This window comes from Dama dama, chromosome 1 (assembly GCF_033118175.1).
Source record: "Dama dama isolate Ldn47 chromosome 1, ASM3311817v1, whole genome shotgun sequence".
Classification (NCBI taxonomy): domain Eukaryota; kingdom Metazoa; phylum Chordata; class Mammalia; order Artiodactyla; family Cervidae; genus Dama; species Dama dama.
The window spans coordinates 30,323,404-30,342,786 of record NC_083681.1 but is presented as its reverse complement, the minus strand read 5'-3'; the positions used below and the strand labels follow the sequence as shown (position 1 = coordinate 30,342,786).

At 46.0% G+C, this 19,383-nt stretch overlaps 1 protein-coding gene and 1 long non-coding RNA gene across 2 annotated transcripts; one reads left to right on the top strand and one right to left on the bottom strand.

Annotated features, from left to right (window-relative positions):
* Nucleotides 1-1,411: 1,411 nt before the first annotated feature.
* Nucleotides 1,412-2,377, top strand: LOC133046847 (uncharacterized). The gene is made up of 3 exons (XR_009690579.1): nucleotides 1,412-1,534; nucleotides 1,664-1,794; nucleotides 1,959-2,377. It is a non-coding gene; the product is annotated as an uncharacterized LOC133046847 (long non-coding RNA).
* Nucleotides 2,378-2,862: 485 nt separating this feature from the next.
* Nucleotides 2,863-12,453, bottom strand: FOXR1 (forkhead box R1). Its single transcript, XM_061129808.1, has 6 exons — nucleotides 12,324-12,453; nucleotides 5,367-5,441; nucleotides 5,028-5,272; nucleotides 4,563-4,789; nucleotides 3,350-3,588; nucleotides 2,863-2,891 (listed from the first exon to the last, which is right to left on the bottom strand). The coding sequence occupies exons 1-6, from the start codon at nucleotides 12,382-12,384 to the stop codon at nucleotides 2,863-2,865; spliced, it is 876 nt and encodes a 291-aa protein (XP_060985791.1). The 5' UTR covers nucleotides 12,385-12,453.
* Nucleotides 12,454-19,383: the final 6,930 nt, after the last annotated feature.

Here is a 19,383-nt window from a genome sequence, read left to right as displayed (position 1 = left end):
CCAAAAATGTGCAAACCACGCATGAACTGGGGCCTTTCTTCCAAGGTAGAGATTTTGGTCAGGTGGGATACTGCTTGTACTTTTCAAGAATAGCACTTTCCAGAGACCAGGGAGGAGGCAGTCTGATTTTATAGTGATACAGACTACAAAAAGGAAGGCAACTCCTTGAACATAATGACCATCACACTCAATGACCTGAGAGTAACAGTGCATGTGTGCTCAGTCGCTTCAGTCGTGTCAGACTCTTTGTGATCCCATGGACTGTATAGCCTGCCAGGCTCCTCTGTCCATGGGGTTCTCCAGGCAAGAATACTGGAGTGGGTTGCCATGCCCTCCTCCAGGAGATTTTCCCAACCCAGAGATCAAATCTGTGTCTCTTAAAGCCAGTTCTGGGACTTCCCTGGTGGTCCAGTGGTTAAGGCTTCGCTTTCCAATGCAGGGAGTGCAAGTTCGACCCCTGGTCTGGGAGCTGAGATCCCACATGCTTCTACAGACCAAAATACCAGAACATAAAACAAAAAGAGGTAATGTTGTACCAAAGTCAATAAAGACTTATAAAAAAAAAAAAAAGGCAAGTGATAATGCTATAAAAAAAAAAAAAAAAAAAAGCCAGTTCTTTACCACTAGCGCCACCTGCGAGAATAACAGTACCTATTCCTTAAGGCTTTTAATACAGGTTTAATTGTATGGATTAACCCTGCAAAAGCACATAAAATGATGTTTGGTCCAATTGTAAGCACTCAGTGTTAATGTTAATATGCCAGACATGGGAGTATACACTTTGCATTGTCCTATTTAGTTCCCAAATCAAAATCTGTGTGTACTTCTATTATCCCCGATTTGCATGCAAAAGAAATGGAAGTTTAGAAGTGTTAAGAAAACTTGTGCTAAAAATGATACAGTGAGAGAGGACAGGTGATTTGCTGAGAGGGAGCTGAGCTGGGAGTCAGAGATGGAGAACAAGACTATTGCTGGCAATAGCAAGGTCCCAGTTCCCACTGAGAGTTGCCAAGCACTGAAAGTAGATATAGGCTATTACTAGCCCACCAGCCTCCTGGAGCAGAGAGGGTGTCCTAACCAGACATCACAATGGGCAATAAAATAGCTACCCTTTATTTTAGAACTGTGTATCAGTTTCAGGAGGAAGCACTCTACTCCATCCCCCTTGATCTCCACACTGGTACAGTGCTAAGCAAGCCATCATTAACTCATTTTCCTCATCAAGACACTGAGAAAATGGCTGCCTGAGGCACGTTCTTCTGCAATGAGGATGCAGGAGAAACAAGCGGCTACATCAGAGCTGAGAGCCAGGAAGGAGAGCAGGGAGGAAAGGAGAAGTGAGACTATCTCAACCCTGACCAACCACAAAGGCCAGGGAGCTGCACGAACAAGGCGCGCCCTTCCTGAGACTCAAGCAGCACCCACTGCCACCTCTGGGGAGGAGTGATAACCAGTCCCCTGGGACCGTGTCTGAGACTGGAGCCATACTTTGTGCAGACCAGCTTCGGAGTAAGGGGGAGCAGCAGGAGGACAGGTATTTCAGCCCCATGGGAAACCCAGAATCATCTTTGAGCACTGTGGGGAACATCTGTGGCATCCTGATACAGCTCTGAATCTCGTTCCCTACTTATCCGTCCCCCTGGCTTCTCTCCCTATCGCTCAGGTCTGATCCTAACAGCCGGCTTTGCCTTGGACACAGTCTCCTGCAATCCAGAAAGCCACCTCAGCCCAGCTGAGATCTAAAGCCTCTGGAGACCCTGAATCCCCACTTGCTCTGGCTTCTACAGAACCCAGGTATGAAAGGGCCATGCCCCCCCCAAAAAAAGAAAGGGCCATGCCCCTCAGCTCCGAGTTCCCCTCCCTCCCCTCTAATGCTTAAGTGGGAAAAATGAGGCTTGAGCCCAGCTACTCCTTTTCTCAAGAAATTATTTTCCTTTGGGACTTCCCTGGTGGTCAAGAATCCATCTGCCAATGCACGGGACACAGATTCAATCCCTGGTCTGGGAAGATCCCACACGCCACAGGACAACTAAGTCCATGTGCCATAAAGACTGAGGCTGTAGTCAAGAGCCTGGGAGCCCGCCATAAAGCCCGTGCTCTGCAACAAGAGAAGCCACCATGATGAGAAGCCCAAGCACCGCAAACAGTGATAGTGAAAATTGCTCAGTCATGGCTGACTCTGTGAGAGGCCTCTGTCCATAGAATTCTCCAGGCCAGAATACTGGAGTGGGTAGCTGTTTCCTTCTCCAGGGGATCTTCCCGACCCAGGAATCAAACTGGGGTCTCCTGCATTGCAGGCAGATTCTTTACCAGCCTAGCTACCAGCCCTTCCTTACTTGCCGCAACTAGAGAAAGCCCAAGCACAGCAATGAAGACACAGTGCAGCCAAAAATAAATTGTTTTAACAAAGAAGTTCTTTCCTCTCACCTTTCTTTCTCATTGCTCCCTCATGGCCTCCCAGAAGGTCTTTCCTTCAACTATTCCATAAACGATACGTTTCCCTAGGCCTCTCCTCACTGTTCCCAGCTGATTACATCCACTCCTGCGAGTGGGTGGTGATTTGGGGGGCCTTTTGCAGGGCTGGCTGCTTTATGCTAGCCATCTCCCAAGGGGAAAAAAAAAAAGAGATCCCGAAGAAGGTTGAGTATTTTCTTCAGAAGAGTATGGGGTCCCTTTGCTGCACACCAGGCAACTGGCCCATTGCCTCTGGAGCATCCAACATCTCCGAAGGCAACCCATGTCCAACCTCAGAGCTGACCTGCACCTCCCCTGCTACCTCATCCTCAGACCACACACACACACACACACCAGGCTGCTGCAGATTACTTTAATAAGGCATGGGTTGATGGCTGGTTCTTGGAACTAAAGGTCAAAGAGGGAGGACATCACATCTGAAAGGAAAGAAGAAAGTCAAAGGGATCTGTCTGCCCCCTGCAGCTGCTGTTCCCTAAGCCTGGAACGCTCTCTCACGGCAGATGATGTATGTACTTCTCTCAAGCTCAAATGCCACCTGGTCTCCAGGAGAGGAAAAAGCCCCCTTTTGCAGAGAATCTCCCATACCATGCTTCTCACATCGTGTGGTCACCACTTCCCCAGGCTGCGGGGCTGTGAGCAGCACCAGCTGTTTTTCCCTCAGCTCCCAACACCTCACGTTCCATGCTTGTGTATGTGAGGATCCCTCAGGCAGGCACCAACCCAGCATCTCAGAACACCTCTGGCCTCTCCCCTTCCTCCAGAAACTGCCCCCCCTCCACCTTGGTGTGACCCTGGCTCCTTCCGTGCACACCCGGCCTCGGGTCGGGATCTTCAGGTCCCTCCCCTGGGCCTCGCTTGTGACAAGGCCTCACACCTGGCTGGCTCATGCACTGTCGGATCCTTTCCAGCCGGGTGGAGGCCAAGGCACGGGCCTCTTCTGCAAAGCGGCGGTGTCCCTCGTCAGTCAACTTCCAGAGGCACGATCGGGGCCGTGAGCGGGCCCCACCCTGCATGCTGACCGGCACCTTCTCGAAGCTGTCTCGGAAACAGAGATTGTGACGCACAGTATTCTTCCAGCCTTCAGGAGCCGTCCGGAAAAAGGGGAAATGTTGTCTGTGGACATGGAGGAATAGTAAGGAGAGGGGTGGTCTTTCTGGAAGACGCCTCTCCTGGAGAACACTCTCACCCAGGGGCCAGGAGCCCTCAGCCCTCCTCTCAAAGTGGTGACGCAGAAGCTGGCCTACACTGCACTGTGCTGACTAGGCCTGTGGCTGGCGCAGCTGGTACAAAGCCTCACCCTCTGAACTCAGTACTGCCCCCACTCCCAGGCTCGCTTTCCTTCCTCCCTCCTTCCAAGGGCTCAGGTCTGATGACTGGAACAGAGGTGAAATCAGGCCAACCAGCTCCTGTCAGAGGAATCCTGGTCGAGGAGGACATCTCTTGAGGATTAATATTCTGTGATTCTGACTCTTCTAACAGAGGGAAAAGGTCTGAAAAACTCCTCATACTCATGGGTACCTGACTGTCAGAAAGCAATGTAAATCCTTTCTCAGCTCGGCTTCCCCGGGTCCCTGGGGGACAGGCCATGCCAGATTAGTTTAGTCCAAAGGGAAAACGTGAAAAACTGCTGGGGGATCTTGAGAGGGAAGATGAGAGAATTTATGACCCAGGTGAAAGTATGTTTTGAAGAACTAAGATAGGGACTTCCCTGGTGGTCCAGTGGTTAAGATTTCACCTTTCAATGCAAGCAGTGCAGGTTTGATCCCTGCTCAGGAATCACATTCCTCATGGTCAAAAAACCAAAACATAAAACAGAAACAATATTGTAACAAAAACTTAAAAAAATATATATAAAGAACTAAGCTATAGAAAGGTTGGAGTCTCTAAGATGTGAGGGGTGGTGGTGGCTATCCTATGTGAGGTGAGGACACACATTCGGGGACAACCTGGAACCAGAGCCTGGGGATCCTCTGGGATACATATGGGGGAACTGAGGCAGCAGCCCAGGGCCCCCGGCCAACTGGAAGGTATCAGAACAGGGCCCTGCCCCCTCCCTTCGCCCTCCTCACAGGGCCCCCTGCACATACCGAGTGAAACTGTAGATCTGTTGCACGTTGAGGCCACAGGGGGCACTGTTTCTTAATGCCAGTGCAATTAGGTGGAAGTAATTGAGAGGGGGCCGGGACCAGGGCCTCCTCTCCTGGCTGTTGGCTTGCCGAAGCCTCCGACTCTGGAGGGCGGCCGGTTTGTGAGAGGATGGGAAAGCCACAGAGGAGCGGTCATCCTGGTCCTCGGCCTCCTCCTCTTCTGTGAGCTGGAGGAGCACAGAGTAGGAACTGGTCCTGACTCCATGGTCTCGACTCCAGGGGTGCGGTGGCAGGAAGGGGTGGTGGGCCAGGGCCACCATCTGGGCTTCTCCCCAACCCAGGAGAGGGAGGGCACAGCTAATTTCTGAACCCATTAACCCTTTGTCAGTCCTAAGAAAACAGAGCCCTCTGCTGCGTCATCCCTGGGCCCACCCCCTGCCTAGAACCCACCCCAGAAATCCCTACCTCCCAGTTGCTGGGGGAGGTGGCAAACCGCTTCCAAGGGGGAGACTGGTCTCCAGGAGGTGACAGCGACTCCACCTCTGTGGCCTCCGGGCATTTGGCAAAGTCTTCTTTTGGGACTGGCTGAAGGGAGGGAGCTGTGGTTGTCAGATTCTTCCCCTTACTGGGTTCTGGGACCTCCAGCTTTCCAAGGGGGAACATGATGTTGGGGTCTATCCACATCCACAGGTTGGGCTCAAAATCTGGACCTGCAGTAGAGAAAAAAGGAGACTGTGGCCCATAGCTCAAGGACTTAGGGTGTCCCACCCAGGCCACAGGGCCATGTCACTTCCCTCCACTCACCATCTTTATCAGGGTTGGGTTTTTCCCCCAGAGGTAGCATTGGTGGCTCAACTATTTGGAGTTTATATCTGGCAACTGGGAAAGAGAAAGAAAGTCAAAACATCCTAGGATTTCCATCGTGGCCCCAGGGTTCTGGGCCTTGAAGCCTCCCTGGGAGGTGACTGTGGGTCCTGCCTGGGAAATGATGTCTTATTCTATTGGATTCCCCTTACCTCTCTGACCTTCTCATTTTCCTCTGCGTCCTTCCCTTCTCACCCCACATTACGTCCTTGGACCATCTCATTAATGCCTGTTACTTCAGTCAGTCACCATCTATAAACTCAAAGCTTCCACATCTTTATTTCTAGCCTAGACTTCTCTGCTAGCCCTTAAATATAACTGTCTATGGGATAACCCACAAGCACTTGAACCAGGCAGGCTACAGTCAACAAGGTCAAAAAAAGAGTCAGATACAACTTAGTGACTAAACAACAACACATATATATATGTATTCTTTTTCAGATTCTTTTCCATTATAGGTTATTACAAGATACTGAACATAGTTCCCTGTGCTATACAGTAGGTCTTTGTTGGTTATCTATTTTATATATAGTAACATGTATCTGTTAATCCCAAACTCCTAATTTATCCCTCCCCTCACCTCCCTTTTGGTAACCATAAGCTTGTTTTCTGTGTCTGTGAGTGAAAATCATTCTTGTCTCCTCTTTCCCATAGAGCCACAGCCAATCAATCACCAAGTTCTACCATCCCAGTCCAAGCCTGTAACCTAAAATTTCTGTTTACCTTTTCTTTATCATATTGCAGTTTTGAGCCAACTCATTGGAAAAGACCCTGATGCTGGGAAAGATTGAGGGCATAAGGAGAAGGGGGTGACAGAAGATGAGATGGTTGAATGGCATCATCCACTCAATGGACAGGAGTTTGAACAAACTCCAGGAGATAGAGAAAGACAAGAAAGCCTGGCATGCTGCAGTCCAGGGGTGGTAAAGAGTTGGACACAACTGAGCAACTGAACAACAATTGCAGTTTTGAGTGATCTCCTAAAATGTTAATTCAGTGTTGCCACCCTTCACTGTAAACCTTTTGATGGTTTTCCATTGCCACTGGGCCAAATCTAAATTCCCTAAGATAGTCTATAAGGCCCTGGCTCCAGGCTCTCCATCCATCTCCAACAGACCTTATCTAGGAAGATCCTCAGTCAATTCAGTTCAGTCGCTCAGTCGTGTCCGACTCTTTGTGACCCCGTGAATCGCAGCACACCAGGCCTCCCTGTCCATCACCAACTCCCAGAGTTTACTCAAACTCATGTCCATCGAGTCAGTGATGCCATCCAGCCATCTCATCCTCTGTCGTCCCCTTCTCCTCCTGCCCCCAATCCCTCCCAGCATCAGGGTCTTTTCCAATGAGTCAATTCTTCGCTTGAGGTGGCCAAAGTATTGGAGTTTCAGCTTCAACATCAGTCCTTCCAGTGAACACCCAGAACTGATCTGTTTTAGGATGGACTGGTTGGATCTCCTGGTCTTCCCATAAGCTGTTCCCTTTCCTGGAAATCCTCTTCCTGCTTGCCTCATTAATTGCTACTCATCCATCAAGTCTGTTTAAACATCTTTCTAAAGCAGCCTTCTCTGACTATCTGTCCAAACACTTACATAGCACACATTTTATTCTAATTGCTTGCTTAGAGTGTCTCCAGGTCTGTTTCCCTCACTGCCTGGGACATGGGAGGAGCTCAATTTAAATTAATGAATGGATACATGGTGGGCTCATCAGAGTAAATCAGGTATATATTAGAGCTAGCTGCTTGGTATGGATCTGGCTTCTGGTCCAGTTAGGGGGAACTGGTTTTGTCTTCCTCATTGTCCCCATGAGTGTCATATTACAGAAGAATCTAGGTCTTTGTCTGGAAAATGATGATATACTTATTGGAAAGCTCAGTGTCTAGAAAGGAAAAAGTAGTAAGAGATATAAGAAAAAGGCAAAACTATCATTTACAGGGAAAAAATAGATTAGCATGGAAACCATATAAAATTGATATAGTAATAAAAACTATTAGAATTAATAAGAGTCCAGCAGGTTTGATAGATACAAGAGCAACATACTAATCACCACTGTTCCTCTATACCAGCATTAAGAAACTTGAAAATAAAGTTTTTTCCAAAAAGATACTGTTTACAATAACAACCAAAGTTATAATGTGGACCTTTATGTGAAAAAGATGTAATTACTATTTGAAGACCTAAAAGAGTTCAATAAACCAAGACACATAGTACATACTATTAAAGATGCCAATTGGCTTCCCAGGTGGCACAGTGCTAAGAACCCATCTACCACTGCAGGAGATGCGGGTTCAATCCCTGGATTGGTAAGATAACCCATTCCAGTATTCTTGCCTGGGAAATCTCATGGACAGAGGAGTCAGAGCTGGCTACAGTCCACGGGGTTGCAAAAGAGTTAGACACAACTTAGGGACTAAAGCAACAATAAAGCTGCCAATTATTGTCAAGTTAACCTATACATTTTTTTTAACCTATACATTTAATGCAAATATTATAACACATAAAAATTAGAAGGGTCTGCACAGTAAAACTCACAAGGGGAAAAAAAAAATCAATAGATGATAAACCAGAAAAAAAAAAATCATCTCCCAAACTCTCAATTCTCTGACAGACAACGCCTACAAATCAAAAAATAAAAGGCTAAGACAAACCTGTTTGTGGGTAAAAGATACAAATAAGTAATCAGAAGGAGGGGATATCTGAAGATGCTCAACCTCACTAGTCAGAGGAACACAATAAAAGAATGAGATAATACTTTACATGGAATTGACAAGAATTATAAAGACAGGCAAAAAAAAAAAGCATTGACAAAGATGCAGTGAAACTGGATCCTTTATTACACTGCAGATCTGAATAGCAACTGGTACAGGTGAAGAATAATCAAGCAGCACTACAGATTACTGTCTGCCACTGGGTGTGTCTATTCTAGTTAACAGAGGAACTTATACACTAATCTTCACTGTTGCCATCACCTACCAAACTCTGGTCCACTCCCCCTCATTTAAAGGAATTTAGTTCCTCGCTCACAGTCACTAATGATACTCCTGCCTGAAATCTTGGCTGTTTCAATTGATACATAGATGATTCTCCAAAGACCCTGGCCTCGAAGGTTTTTTTAATTCTTCTGCTCCCCAATTTTTGCCTTCCATCCTAATATAAACAGTCCTTCTCAGTGTAATAAACTGAACCAGTAACTGCAACCTCTCCATAACCTCATTGCTGCACCCTGTAAAAGTGTTGCACCACCTCCCCTTTCCAGCCATCTTCTTCTCAACACCAACCATCTTTTGATACCAGTGATAACACCAATCCACTGATCAATGGCTTTGGAGCACTGGTTTGGAAGAGCTGGATTTAATCAGGGTTGTGGTTTGGCGTAGCAAGTGTTCCAGAGCCAAAAGAACTGACGGGTGTATGCAAGAGAGCGATTGTGTCTGACTGTGGGATTCCAGGTTAAAGAGAGGACTTCCCCTCTAACTCCACTCTTTGAGAGCAAGAAAAATGGTGATAGGATCATCAGACTGGTGATCTCAGTGGATCAAAGGATAAGGCCTCTGTCCCTCCTGTCCTTGCTCTGACACAGGGGGCTCTGTGCCTCCTCAAGCATACAAAATATACCTTTTTTTTTTTTTTATTGGTGCGGGGAGCTCTTGGAGGTTTGTGGGATCTCAGTTTCCTGACCAGTGAGCAAACCCGGCCCTGGCAGTGAAAGTGTCCAAAAAGCTGGACTGCCAGGGAATTCCTGTCTCCTCTCTTTTCTGATGCTAATAAGACTGATGGCAGGAGAAGAAGGGGGAGACAGAAGATGAGATGGTTGGATGGCATCACCAACGCAATGGACATGAGTTTGAGCAAACTCCAGGAGATAGTGAAGGACAGAGGAGCCTCAAGTGCTGCAGTCCATGGGATCGCAAAGAACTGGACATGATTTAGCAACTGAACAGCAAGAGCAACAACCACTCTTTTCTGTTATTAATTTCTGTCTCTGGACTATTATCAGCATTCAAATATGCTGTTAATTCTCTGATCTTATTAAAAAGAACTTGTTGGGACTTCCCTGGTGGTCCAGTGGTTAAGACTTCACGCTCCCAATGCAAGCGGCTGGGTTTGAGCCCTGGTCAGGGAACCAGATCCCGAACGCTGCAACTAAAGATCCTGCACATGTCAACAAAGGACAAAGATCTCACGAACTGCAACTAAGACTCAGTGAAGTCAAATAAATAAATACAAATACTTTTTAAAAAACAAAAACTTTTGCTCCCACTTTCTGTGCCAGGCCACTACTCCATATTTTTGCTTTCTTTTGAGGCAGAACTCCTTGAAAAAATTGCCTGTACTTTGTCTTCACTTCCCCTCCCTTCTACTCTTAAATCCTTGCCAATCAGACTCCTCCACCACTCCCCCAAAACCACTATGCTTAAGGTTGCACTCCACCAAAACCATACACTCAAGGCTCTGCTTTGATAATTCCAAGTCAGCCCACCCCTGATCTGATCTCTCCTGTGACCACTCCTTCTTTGAAACACTTTCTTCACTTGATTTCCAGGAAAAGACAATCTCAGTTTTGATTCTCAATGGTCATTTCCTCAGTTTTTGTTGGTTATCTCTCTTCTCTCCAATCTCTTTAGAATGAAATGCCCCCTAGGGCTCACTCTGTTTTCTCCCCTTAAATGACACACGTGTAACAAAGACTTTCAAAATTCCTATCTCTCTCTACAATTAAAACATAGCTACCAGTTTACTCAACATTTCTACTTGGATATCTAAGAAATATCTCAAACTTGGCATGTAAAGAACAGAATTCCTGATTTTCCTCCCCAGATCTTCCACATCTCCATACAAGACAAGTCCAACCTTGAACTCGGTCAGCCAAAAGCTCTGGAGGAGTCATCCTCTAATCTTTTTTTTTTTTTTTTTAACATAATACATCCAATCCATCAAGAGAATCCAGCTCGTTCCTTCTCACCACATCCTCCACCACCACCCTGCTGGTCCAGTCCACCATCAGCTCTTGTCTGGATTACTACTATAGCCTCCTAAATAGTTTCCTGGTTCCCAGTCTCTCTATACTTCAACCCAGCAGCCACAATGATCTTTTCAGACTATAGATCATTCAGGATGAGCTATGTAATTTGCAAAGCCCAGTGCAAGAGGAAAATGTGGGGTTTCTTGTTCAAAAATTATTAAAAATCTTGACAGTGATAATAGGACATTAAACCCAGTATAAACACCCTATCTAATGGCACAGGTCACTCACTATGTTGGCAATCAGGTCACTCCACTGTTCCAAACGTTTCAACCGTACTAAACCTTACTCAGAGTCAACCCTAATGCCCTCAGAAGGGAAGAGGGCTCTTCCTGACCTCTGCTCCACGCTCCACACCCTCTGAACTCTTCACTAACCTCTTTACAAGTTCCTCAAACACTCCAGGCATATTTCTTTCTGAGGACTTTTCACACGGGCTATTTCTTTTGCTTGAGAAACTTTTCCTCTAAATATGGTCCAGCTCACCATCTCACCTCCTTCAGCTGTGCTCAAATATGTTCCTGGGACTTTTCTGGTGGTCCATTGGCTAACACTCAATGCTCCCCATGCAAGGGACCCCAGTTCAATCCCTGGTCAGGGAATTATATCCCACATGCCGCGACTAATATAAATAATATATATTACACACACACACACGTGTGTGTGTGTATATATATATTAATATGAACTGCCTGTGTGACCCCAGTGGAATATCAGCTCCATGAAGACCTGTCTGTTTTGCTCATGGTGTATCAAGAGTGTCCGGAAAAGTGCCTGGGAAAATTGGAGGTGCTCAATTAATATTTCTCTTTTTTTTGGCCATGCCTTGCGGCATGCAGGATCTTAGTAACCAGGGATTGAACCTGGGCCGCCTGAATTGTGGAATCTTAACCACTGGACCACCAGAGAAGTCACTTGATAAGTAAATATGTCTTGAATCAAGAGACAGGAATGTTCAGCATTACTCATGGTGACATGGAGTTCCAATGGAGTTTTGTCTCCATCAGTAATGAAAATTAAAATACGAAAAAATAATATATGCAGATGATAGAATATCACACAGCTCTCAGAAATGATGAATCAGATCTTCACTTAGCAACCCAAATAACTCTCAAAAACAATGTGAATTAGGGAGGGGGGGAAGCAAAGAGTATTATGTACAGTAAGGTTACCTATAAATGCAAAATAATGCTAAACAGTTTTCAAAGATACATCTATAAAGACATTAAATGAATTAGGAGTGTGGTAAGTGAGGAAAGAGGGTGGGGACTGAAGGAAGAAAATGAGTTAATCCAACTACTCTGCCCAAACAGATATATCAAGAATGTAGTAAGCAATTACCTCAACTCTCAACACCTGAGAACCAAACTAAAAAAAGTTTTTAAAAAGACAACGGTCAACTATCCATTCAGCAAATACTGAGCGGCTTTAGGTGTCAGACAATGTATTAAGAGGGGGATACGGCCACAGACAAAATTGATTAAAAAAATTTTTTTTAAGAGAAAGATGAGTGAAACCCGTAGCGAGCCCAAACGGCGTAGGCGCCGCGGAGAACAGGCTGAAAAGAGACCTAGAAAGTTTTGCGACGGCGCCCGTGAACGAGGGTGGAAAAGCAGTGTTCAGGCAGGCCCCTGCCTTCCGCGGGCTTCCAGTCGAGGCTGGGGCCCCCTCGCCTCTTGGAAGAAGTTGGGGGGTGGGGGTAGGGGCGCAGCAAAGCGGGTAAGGGGTCCAGAATCGCAACATCATTACGGGGCTCGTGAGGGCGGCGGGGAGGAGGTCAAGGAGCCCGAGCCTCCGGCCTGGCGCGCCCGCGAGCGCCCCCCTCAGCCGTCGCGGCGCGCCCATCCCCCCCCGACTCCGGTGCCGGACGCTCACGGTTCTGCTCGGCTAAGGGCAGGTGCGACGTGGTGAAGGCCAGAAAGGACTCGTTCCCCATGTCCCAGTCCAGCAACCCCGGGACCTGGCCATGGAGGCTGGCCCAGAAGTCGACGTGCTGCAGTTTCAGGTCCACGGTTAGGAAGAAGAGGGCCAGCCGGCACCGGGTGGGCGAGTCGGGAGAGACTGAGGCTGAGGCCTGGGAGGCACGTTCTTAAATCCCCCGGCGCTGATTGACTTGAGTGGAGCCCGCTCAGGTGTGCCTCGTTTGACACCCTCGGCCTCTCGGGCCTGCACTGAGCGCCCCCCGCCCCCCCGCCCGCCTTTTCCACAACCCCTCAGGCTTTCACTTTGGGGTTTGGGGACCTTGGGGATTCGGAAGGGAGGGATCCTAGGCTCTCTTTCCCCTCTACATTTGCCCCAAGCTCTTTTTTTATTTGGTAAATCAGTCTACCAATCAAGAATGATCCTGCGATGGTATTAGTAGCTACTTTCTAGAAGTTTGGAGGATTTCGTGGTTTATCCAAGATCGCATCTGTAAGTGTAAAGTGGAGATGTGATTAAATGATGTTTTATGAATTTTATATGAATTTTATGTCATTTTTTTTTGGAATGGTGATTCTTAAATTTTGTTTTTCATACTTTTCAAATTTACAGAAAAGTCCCAAGAATGCTATTAAAAAAATTCCAGTATACCTAAGTCCTGTAACCAATTATACCAATTATTAACGTTTTATCACATTTTTGTTTTTCTCTCTGTGTAAGACATACATTATCTTTTTCTGAACTACTCGAGAGTAATTTGCTGACATCATGCCCCTTTACCCATAAATACTTCAGTGTGTATTTCCTGAAAACCAGGATATTGGTTTACATAACCAGAAATGAGAAAATTAAAAAATTTAACAAGGATTCAATGAAAGTGAAAGTGGCTCAATCATGTTCGATTCTCTTTTTGTTTGTTTTGTTTTGATAGGTAAGAAGTAGATTTATTCAGATTCAGAAGAGAAACACACTCCAAAGACAGAGTGTGGGCCATCGCAGAGGCCGAGTGTGGCTGTGTCTGACTGTGACCCAGGCCAGAATCCTGGAGTGGGTAGCATTCCCTTGTCCAGGGGATCTTCCCAACCCAGGGATCAAACCCAGGTCTCCCGTATTGCAGGCAGATTCTTTACCAGCTGAGCTACCAGGGGAGCCCTTATGGATTCAATACTGTGTTTAAAATACAGATCCTATTCAACTTTCACCAATTGCTCTAATAATGTGCTTTATATGACTTTGTTTTATTATCTAGAATCCAATTCAGGATCATGCAAGGCATTTAATTTTTATGTCTCTTTGGCCTCTAATCTGGAGCAATTTCTCAGACTTAAATCTTTCATAACATTGGCATTTTGAAGAGTATAGGCCATTTATTCTGTAGAATGTCTTTTAGTTGAGGTTCCTATTTCCTCACAACTAGATTATGTAATTTTGGCAAGAATGTCAGAGAAGAGATGCTGTTTCCTTACTAGTACATCCCATTAAGAGACCCGTGATGTCAGTTTATCTCATTATTAGTGGTATCCATTATGCTTTTCAACTGTGAAGTTACCTTTTTTTTTTTTTCTCTTTTGTAGTTAGTAAGCGATTTGTGGGGAGATATATTAAAGTGATCTAAAATCTTGTTTCTCATCCAGTTTGTACCCACTAACTCTAGTGTCCACTTATGATTCTTGCCTAAATCAATCGTTACTATGATGGGTGTGAAATGATTATTTTATTTAGTTATTTTTTTGACTGCACCTCCCATCTTGTGGGATGTTAGTTCCCTGACCATGACAGTGAAAGCAGAGTCCTAACTGCTGGACTGCCAGGGAGTTCCCTGATTTTTCTAAATCTATCATTCTATCTCCATTTATTTAGTTGGCATTCTTTTGTAAGAGCTTCCCAGGTGGTGAGGTGATAAAGAATCCACCTACCAATGCAGGAGGTACAGGTTCAATCCTTGGATCAGGAAGATCCCCTGGAGAAGGAAATGGCAACCCACTCCAGTGTTCTTGCTTGGGAAATCTCATGGACAGAGAGGAACCAGAGCGGGCTACAGTTCATGGGGTTACAAAAGAGTCAGACAGGACTAAGCACAGCACAGCACATTCTTTTGTAAAGAAGAACTTTTCTTTATCTCATATTTGTTTGTTATCAATATGGACTCAAAGGATTGATTCTTATGTTACAGAGTGGATTATAATTCAGTACTGTATTTGTTTTATCCTTAACTTGTTCATATTTGGCCAGAGGGTGAGGCAGCCCCCTCTGGTTCCTTTGTACATTCTGGGTTTTCCCATCAGAGCCCATCCACCCTGTACTGTATTGCCAGTTGCTTGCCTACTAGACTGGAAGCTTTGAGAGTAGTACCTGGTGTATAGGAGACCCTCAATAAATATTGTTTTAACTATGGTTAAAACAACAACTTCCTTTTAAAAAATTTACTGGCACCCTACCTTTAGTATCAGTAATAACAGTAAATTTATGATAATTTCCCTAGTTATAAAATAATACATGTCTGATACAGAAAACTTGGCAATATAGAAAGCACAAAGAAAAAGACAAGAAAACAAAAATCATTCTTGTTATTCACCAGAGATAATAATTAATTACATTCTGATGTATAGTATTCCAATCTTTTTCCTGTGTTTCATTTTGTTTTATATCAAAAGTTATTGTAATGCATCTACCCTTTTATAGCCCCTTTTAAATTAATGTATCATTTGAGAATGTTAATATCATGTAAATCATATCTCTGATGAAGTTAACACCCAGAATGTATAAAGAACTCCCACAAGTCATCAAAAAATCCAAACAACCCTGTTTAAAAACGGGCAAAGGACTTGAATAGACATTTCTCCAGAGAAGAAATACAGATGTCCAATAAGCACATGAAAAGATGTGCTTTTATATCATTAACAGTAGAGAAATGCAAATAAAAACCACAATGAGATACTACTTCATATCCAGTGGGATGGCTATTATAAAAATAAACAAAGAAAATACAGGAAATAACAAGTGTTGACGAGGATGTGGAGCAGTTGGAATCCTTGTGAATTACTGGTGGGAATGTAAAATGGTGCAGGCTCTCAAAAAAAAGAATTACTATATGATCTAGCTGTCTCATTTCTTGGTTTATACCCTGAAGAACTGGAATCAGAGATTTGGATAGGTCTTTATATCCGTGTTCAAGACTGCCTATTCACAGTATCTAAAACATGGAAATAGGGACTTTCATGGTAAGAATCTGCCTTGCAATGTAGGGGACTTGGGTTGGATCCCTGGTCAGGAACCTAAGATCCCACATCCCTGGGGCAACTAGAGAGAAACGCACACACCTCAGTGAAGAACTCACAAAAGATCCCCTGTGCCACAACTAAGACCTGAGGCAGCCAAATGGATATATTTTAAAGATGGTTAAAATCATAAATTTTAAGTTTGTATTGTGTGCTTTGTCACTCAGTTGTGTCTGACTCTTTGCCACCCCATGGACTGACTGTAGCGCAACAGGCTCCTTTGTGCATGGGAATTCTCCAGGCAAGAATACTGGAGTGGGTTGCCACTTCCTTCTCCAGGGGATCTTCCTGACCCAGAGATTAAACCTGCGTCTCCTGCATTGGCAGGCAGACTCTTTACCGCTGAGCCACCAGGGCGGAGAAGGGAATGGCATCCCACTCCAGTGTTCTTGCCAAAAGAATCCCAGGGATGGGGGAGCCTGGTGGGCTGCCGTCTATGGGGTCGCACAGAGTCAGACGTGATTGAAGTGACTTAGCAGCAGCAGCAGCAGAGCCACCGGGGAAGCAAAGAATGAATGTGCTGTGCTGTGCTTAGTCGCTCAGTCATGTCCGACTCCCTGCAACCCCATGGACTAGAGCCTGCCAGGCTCCTCTGTCCATGGGGATTCTCCAGGCAAGAATACTGGAGTGGGTTGCCTTGACCTCCTCCAGGGCATCTTCCCAACCCAGGGATCGAACCCAGGTCTCTCGAGTTGCAGGTGAATTTCTTTACCATCTGAACCACCAGGGAAGCCCTTTATGTTTGTATTACCATGATTTTTGAAATGTTTATATCATCCCCCTACCCACATACATTTGACAGAACTCTAGAAGCAGAGCGCAGGCAGGAGGGAAACTGAAAATAAATAAGTAAATAATGTACATATCAGTTATTTCCAAACTTTGCTGCATGTTGGAATTCCGTGGGGATCTTTAAAAAGTACTAATGCCTGACTCCCACCCCCAGTCATTCTGATTCTGCTGTAGAATATGGCCTGGGTGTTGGGATTTTTAAAAGTCTCCTGGATGATTCTAATGTGTGGCACAGTTTGGCTCCCTGTCTGATGCTCTTGTTGTTGCTGAGTCGATAAATCATGTTCAACTCTTTTGGGACCCCATGGATCGGGGCCTGCCAGGCTCCTCTGTCCATGGGATTTCCCAGGCAAGAATACTGGAGTGGGTTGTCATTTCCTTCTCCAGGGGATCTTCCCAACCCTGGGTCTCCTGCTTGACAGGCAGGTTCTTTACCACCATTGGTCACCTGATACAAAGGGCCAACTCGGAAAACACCATTATACTGGGAAAGATTGAAGTCGAACGGAGAAGGGGGCAGCAGAGGATGAGATGATTAGATAGCCTCATAGACTCAATGGACCTGAATTTGAGGAAACTGCAGGAGATAGTGGAAGACAGAGGTGCCTGGCATGCTGCACTTCATGGAGTCACAAAGAGTTAATAAGACTTAGCTACTGAACAACAACAACTGATGCTCTTCCCACCATACAAGAAGAGTGGGCAACATACCTCCCTTGGTTGGTACAGCTAGGATGGGAAGAAGGGCCTGAAGGATTCTCCCTGACCCTCCTTCCTAACTTCAGGCCTCAGGGGAGTTGGACCCACCCAAACTAAGGAGGGTCCCGTGTTCACCTCCTGTCATCTATCATGACACTTATTGCAATTTTTTATTAAATGTATTTACCTGTTCACACTTTGGGGAATCTCTTTTCCCCTAAATTCCCTGTAAGTTCCATGAGGGAGGAAGAGTGTCTTTTCACAGTTTATTTCTAGCACCTGGCACACAATAAATGCTAAGTTAGTGTTTGTGGAATTGATAAATACTGTTGTTCTCTTCCATTGCCTCCATCTCCAGGATCTTCTAACTCTGTGTCATTTATTATTGTTTTTGCAGAATTTTTGGCACTTTTCCTAGCCCCCCACCTTCTCTTCAGGGGGTTGTTGATTCATCCATTTGCTCACTTTTTCTCCAATATATATTGAATATCCACCATGTCCCAGGCACCACAAAGGTACTGTAGGCCCTTGGGAACAAAGAGACAACTCTCAGGGAACATAAAGTCTGGAGGGAAGACCACTGAATAATCACATTAACATAGTAATAAACAATAGTAATGCTATGAAAGACAGAATGGGAGAACCCAACCTAGTGGTGGGGGCAGGGTAGAGGTCAGAGAAGGCTTCCCTGGAGAAGCTGGGTTAACTATGCAAATAGAATGGAATTGGGGTTGGGGGTGGGTGGTCTTAAAAGTAGTATAGGGCTCAGGAAGGGGCTTCCTTGGTGGCTCAGATGGTAAAGAATTTGCCTGCAATGTGGGAGACCCAAGTCTTCCCTGGATTGGGAAGACCCCCTGGAGTAGGAAATGGCAACCCACTCCAGTATGCTTGCCTGGACAATGCCATGGACAGAGGAGCCTGGTGGGCTACAGTCCATGGGGTTGCAAAGAGTCAGACATGACTGAAGAGACTTAGCACGCACACAGGCTTAAAGAAGAGTCTGTGCAAAGGCCTCGAGGCAAGAGGGAATGCAGGAAATTAGAAGGAATATAGTGAGAGCTGAGAGGTAGTTAGGGGACAGACAGGGCTGGCCTTGAAAGGTACCACAAAATTTTGGTCTTTACCCTAAGAGCAAGGCAAAGATCACTGATCCTTAGAAGGAATTATTTATTGGGGAGAACACAAGTGAATGAGGTGACCACTCCCACTGTCCCCTCGGTTACTCTCAGTACCACTTTTGCTCCCTCTGGTAGGGTGTTCCACTTCTCTCTTCTCCTTGTGCCCTTTAGCCTGTTCTTCACTCCCCCTGGAACTGCAACCCCTCTTCCCCCCCTCCTTGCCCCATCCGCAGAACCCTGTCCTTGGGCCTCACTCTGGTAGCCTTCTGGCTTTTCCCCTTCCCTGTGCTGGTTATTCATCATGATGAAGAAAGCCAGGGCTTTCTCTAGTTGCAGAGCACAGGCTCTAGGGTGCTTGGACTTCTCTAGTTGTGGGATCTGAGTCGTCCCCCCCCCCCACCCCCCGGGATCGAACCAGCACCCTCTGCATTGGAAGGCGGATTCTTAACCACTGGACCACCAGGGAAGTCCTGGCCCTCTGGGTTGTTTTTTTGTTCAGAGCCTCTCTTTCTGCAGCACTTCCCCTTGCTCTCCCGGCTACCACAAAGGCCCTCAGGCCTCTGGATCCCAGCCTTGGCTTCACTCCCACCCCAGGGCCCTTGGATGGTGCAAAACCTACTGTCCAGGTATGGGTCTGAGAACTCTGACTCTTGGATTTTTATCTCATCGCAACTTCATGCTTCCTGGGAAAAGTAACTTTGGGGTTTCAGGGCAGAGAGAAGACTGAGAGCAGCCACGGCCTGGACATAGGTTCTGTACGATTGCCCAAAGTGAAAGTGAAGTAAAAGTCACTCAGTCATGTCCGATTCTTTGAGACACCATGGACTATACAGTCCATGGAATTCTCCAGGCCAGGATACTGGAGTAGGAAACTGTTCCCTTCTCCAGGGGATCTTCCCAACCCAGGGATCGAACCCAGGTCTCCGGCATTGCAGGTGGATTCTTTACCAGCTGAGCCACCAGGGAAGCCCAAAGTGGAGCCCATTGAAGAGAACACACACTGCAAAGTGGCCTCAGGCTTTATTGTAGGGAGTAAACTCACTGAGGGAGGGAAAAATTCCTGTCTGTCAGGGGTAGAGCGGTTAAAGAGGTGAAATGGGAGAAAAACCAATTCTGACAGGAGTGGGG

Bases quoted from the DNA above. Each gene is read 5' to 3' on its own strand.
- FOXR1 (XM_061129808.1), bottom strand. From the start codon at position 12,384: ATGGGGAACGAGTCCTTTCTGGCCTTCACCACGTCGCACCTGCCCTTA. The intron at 5,442-12,323 runs GTGAGCGTCCGG...TCTCTTTCCCAG, and splicing joins GCCCTTAGCCGAGCAGAACC to TTGCCAGATATAAACTCCAA. The intron at 3,589-4,562 runs GTATGTGCAGGG...CCATGTCCACAG, and splicing joins CAGATCTACAGTTTCACTCG to ACAACATTTCCCCTTTTTCC.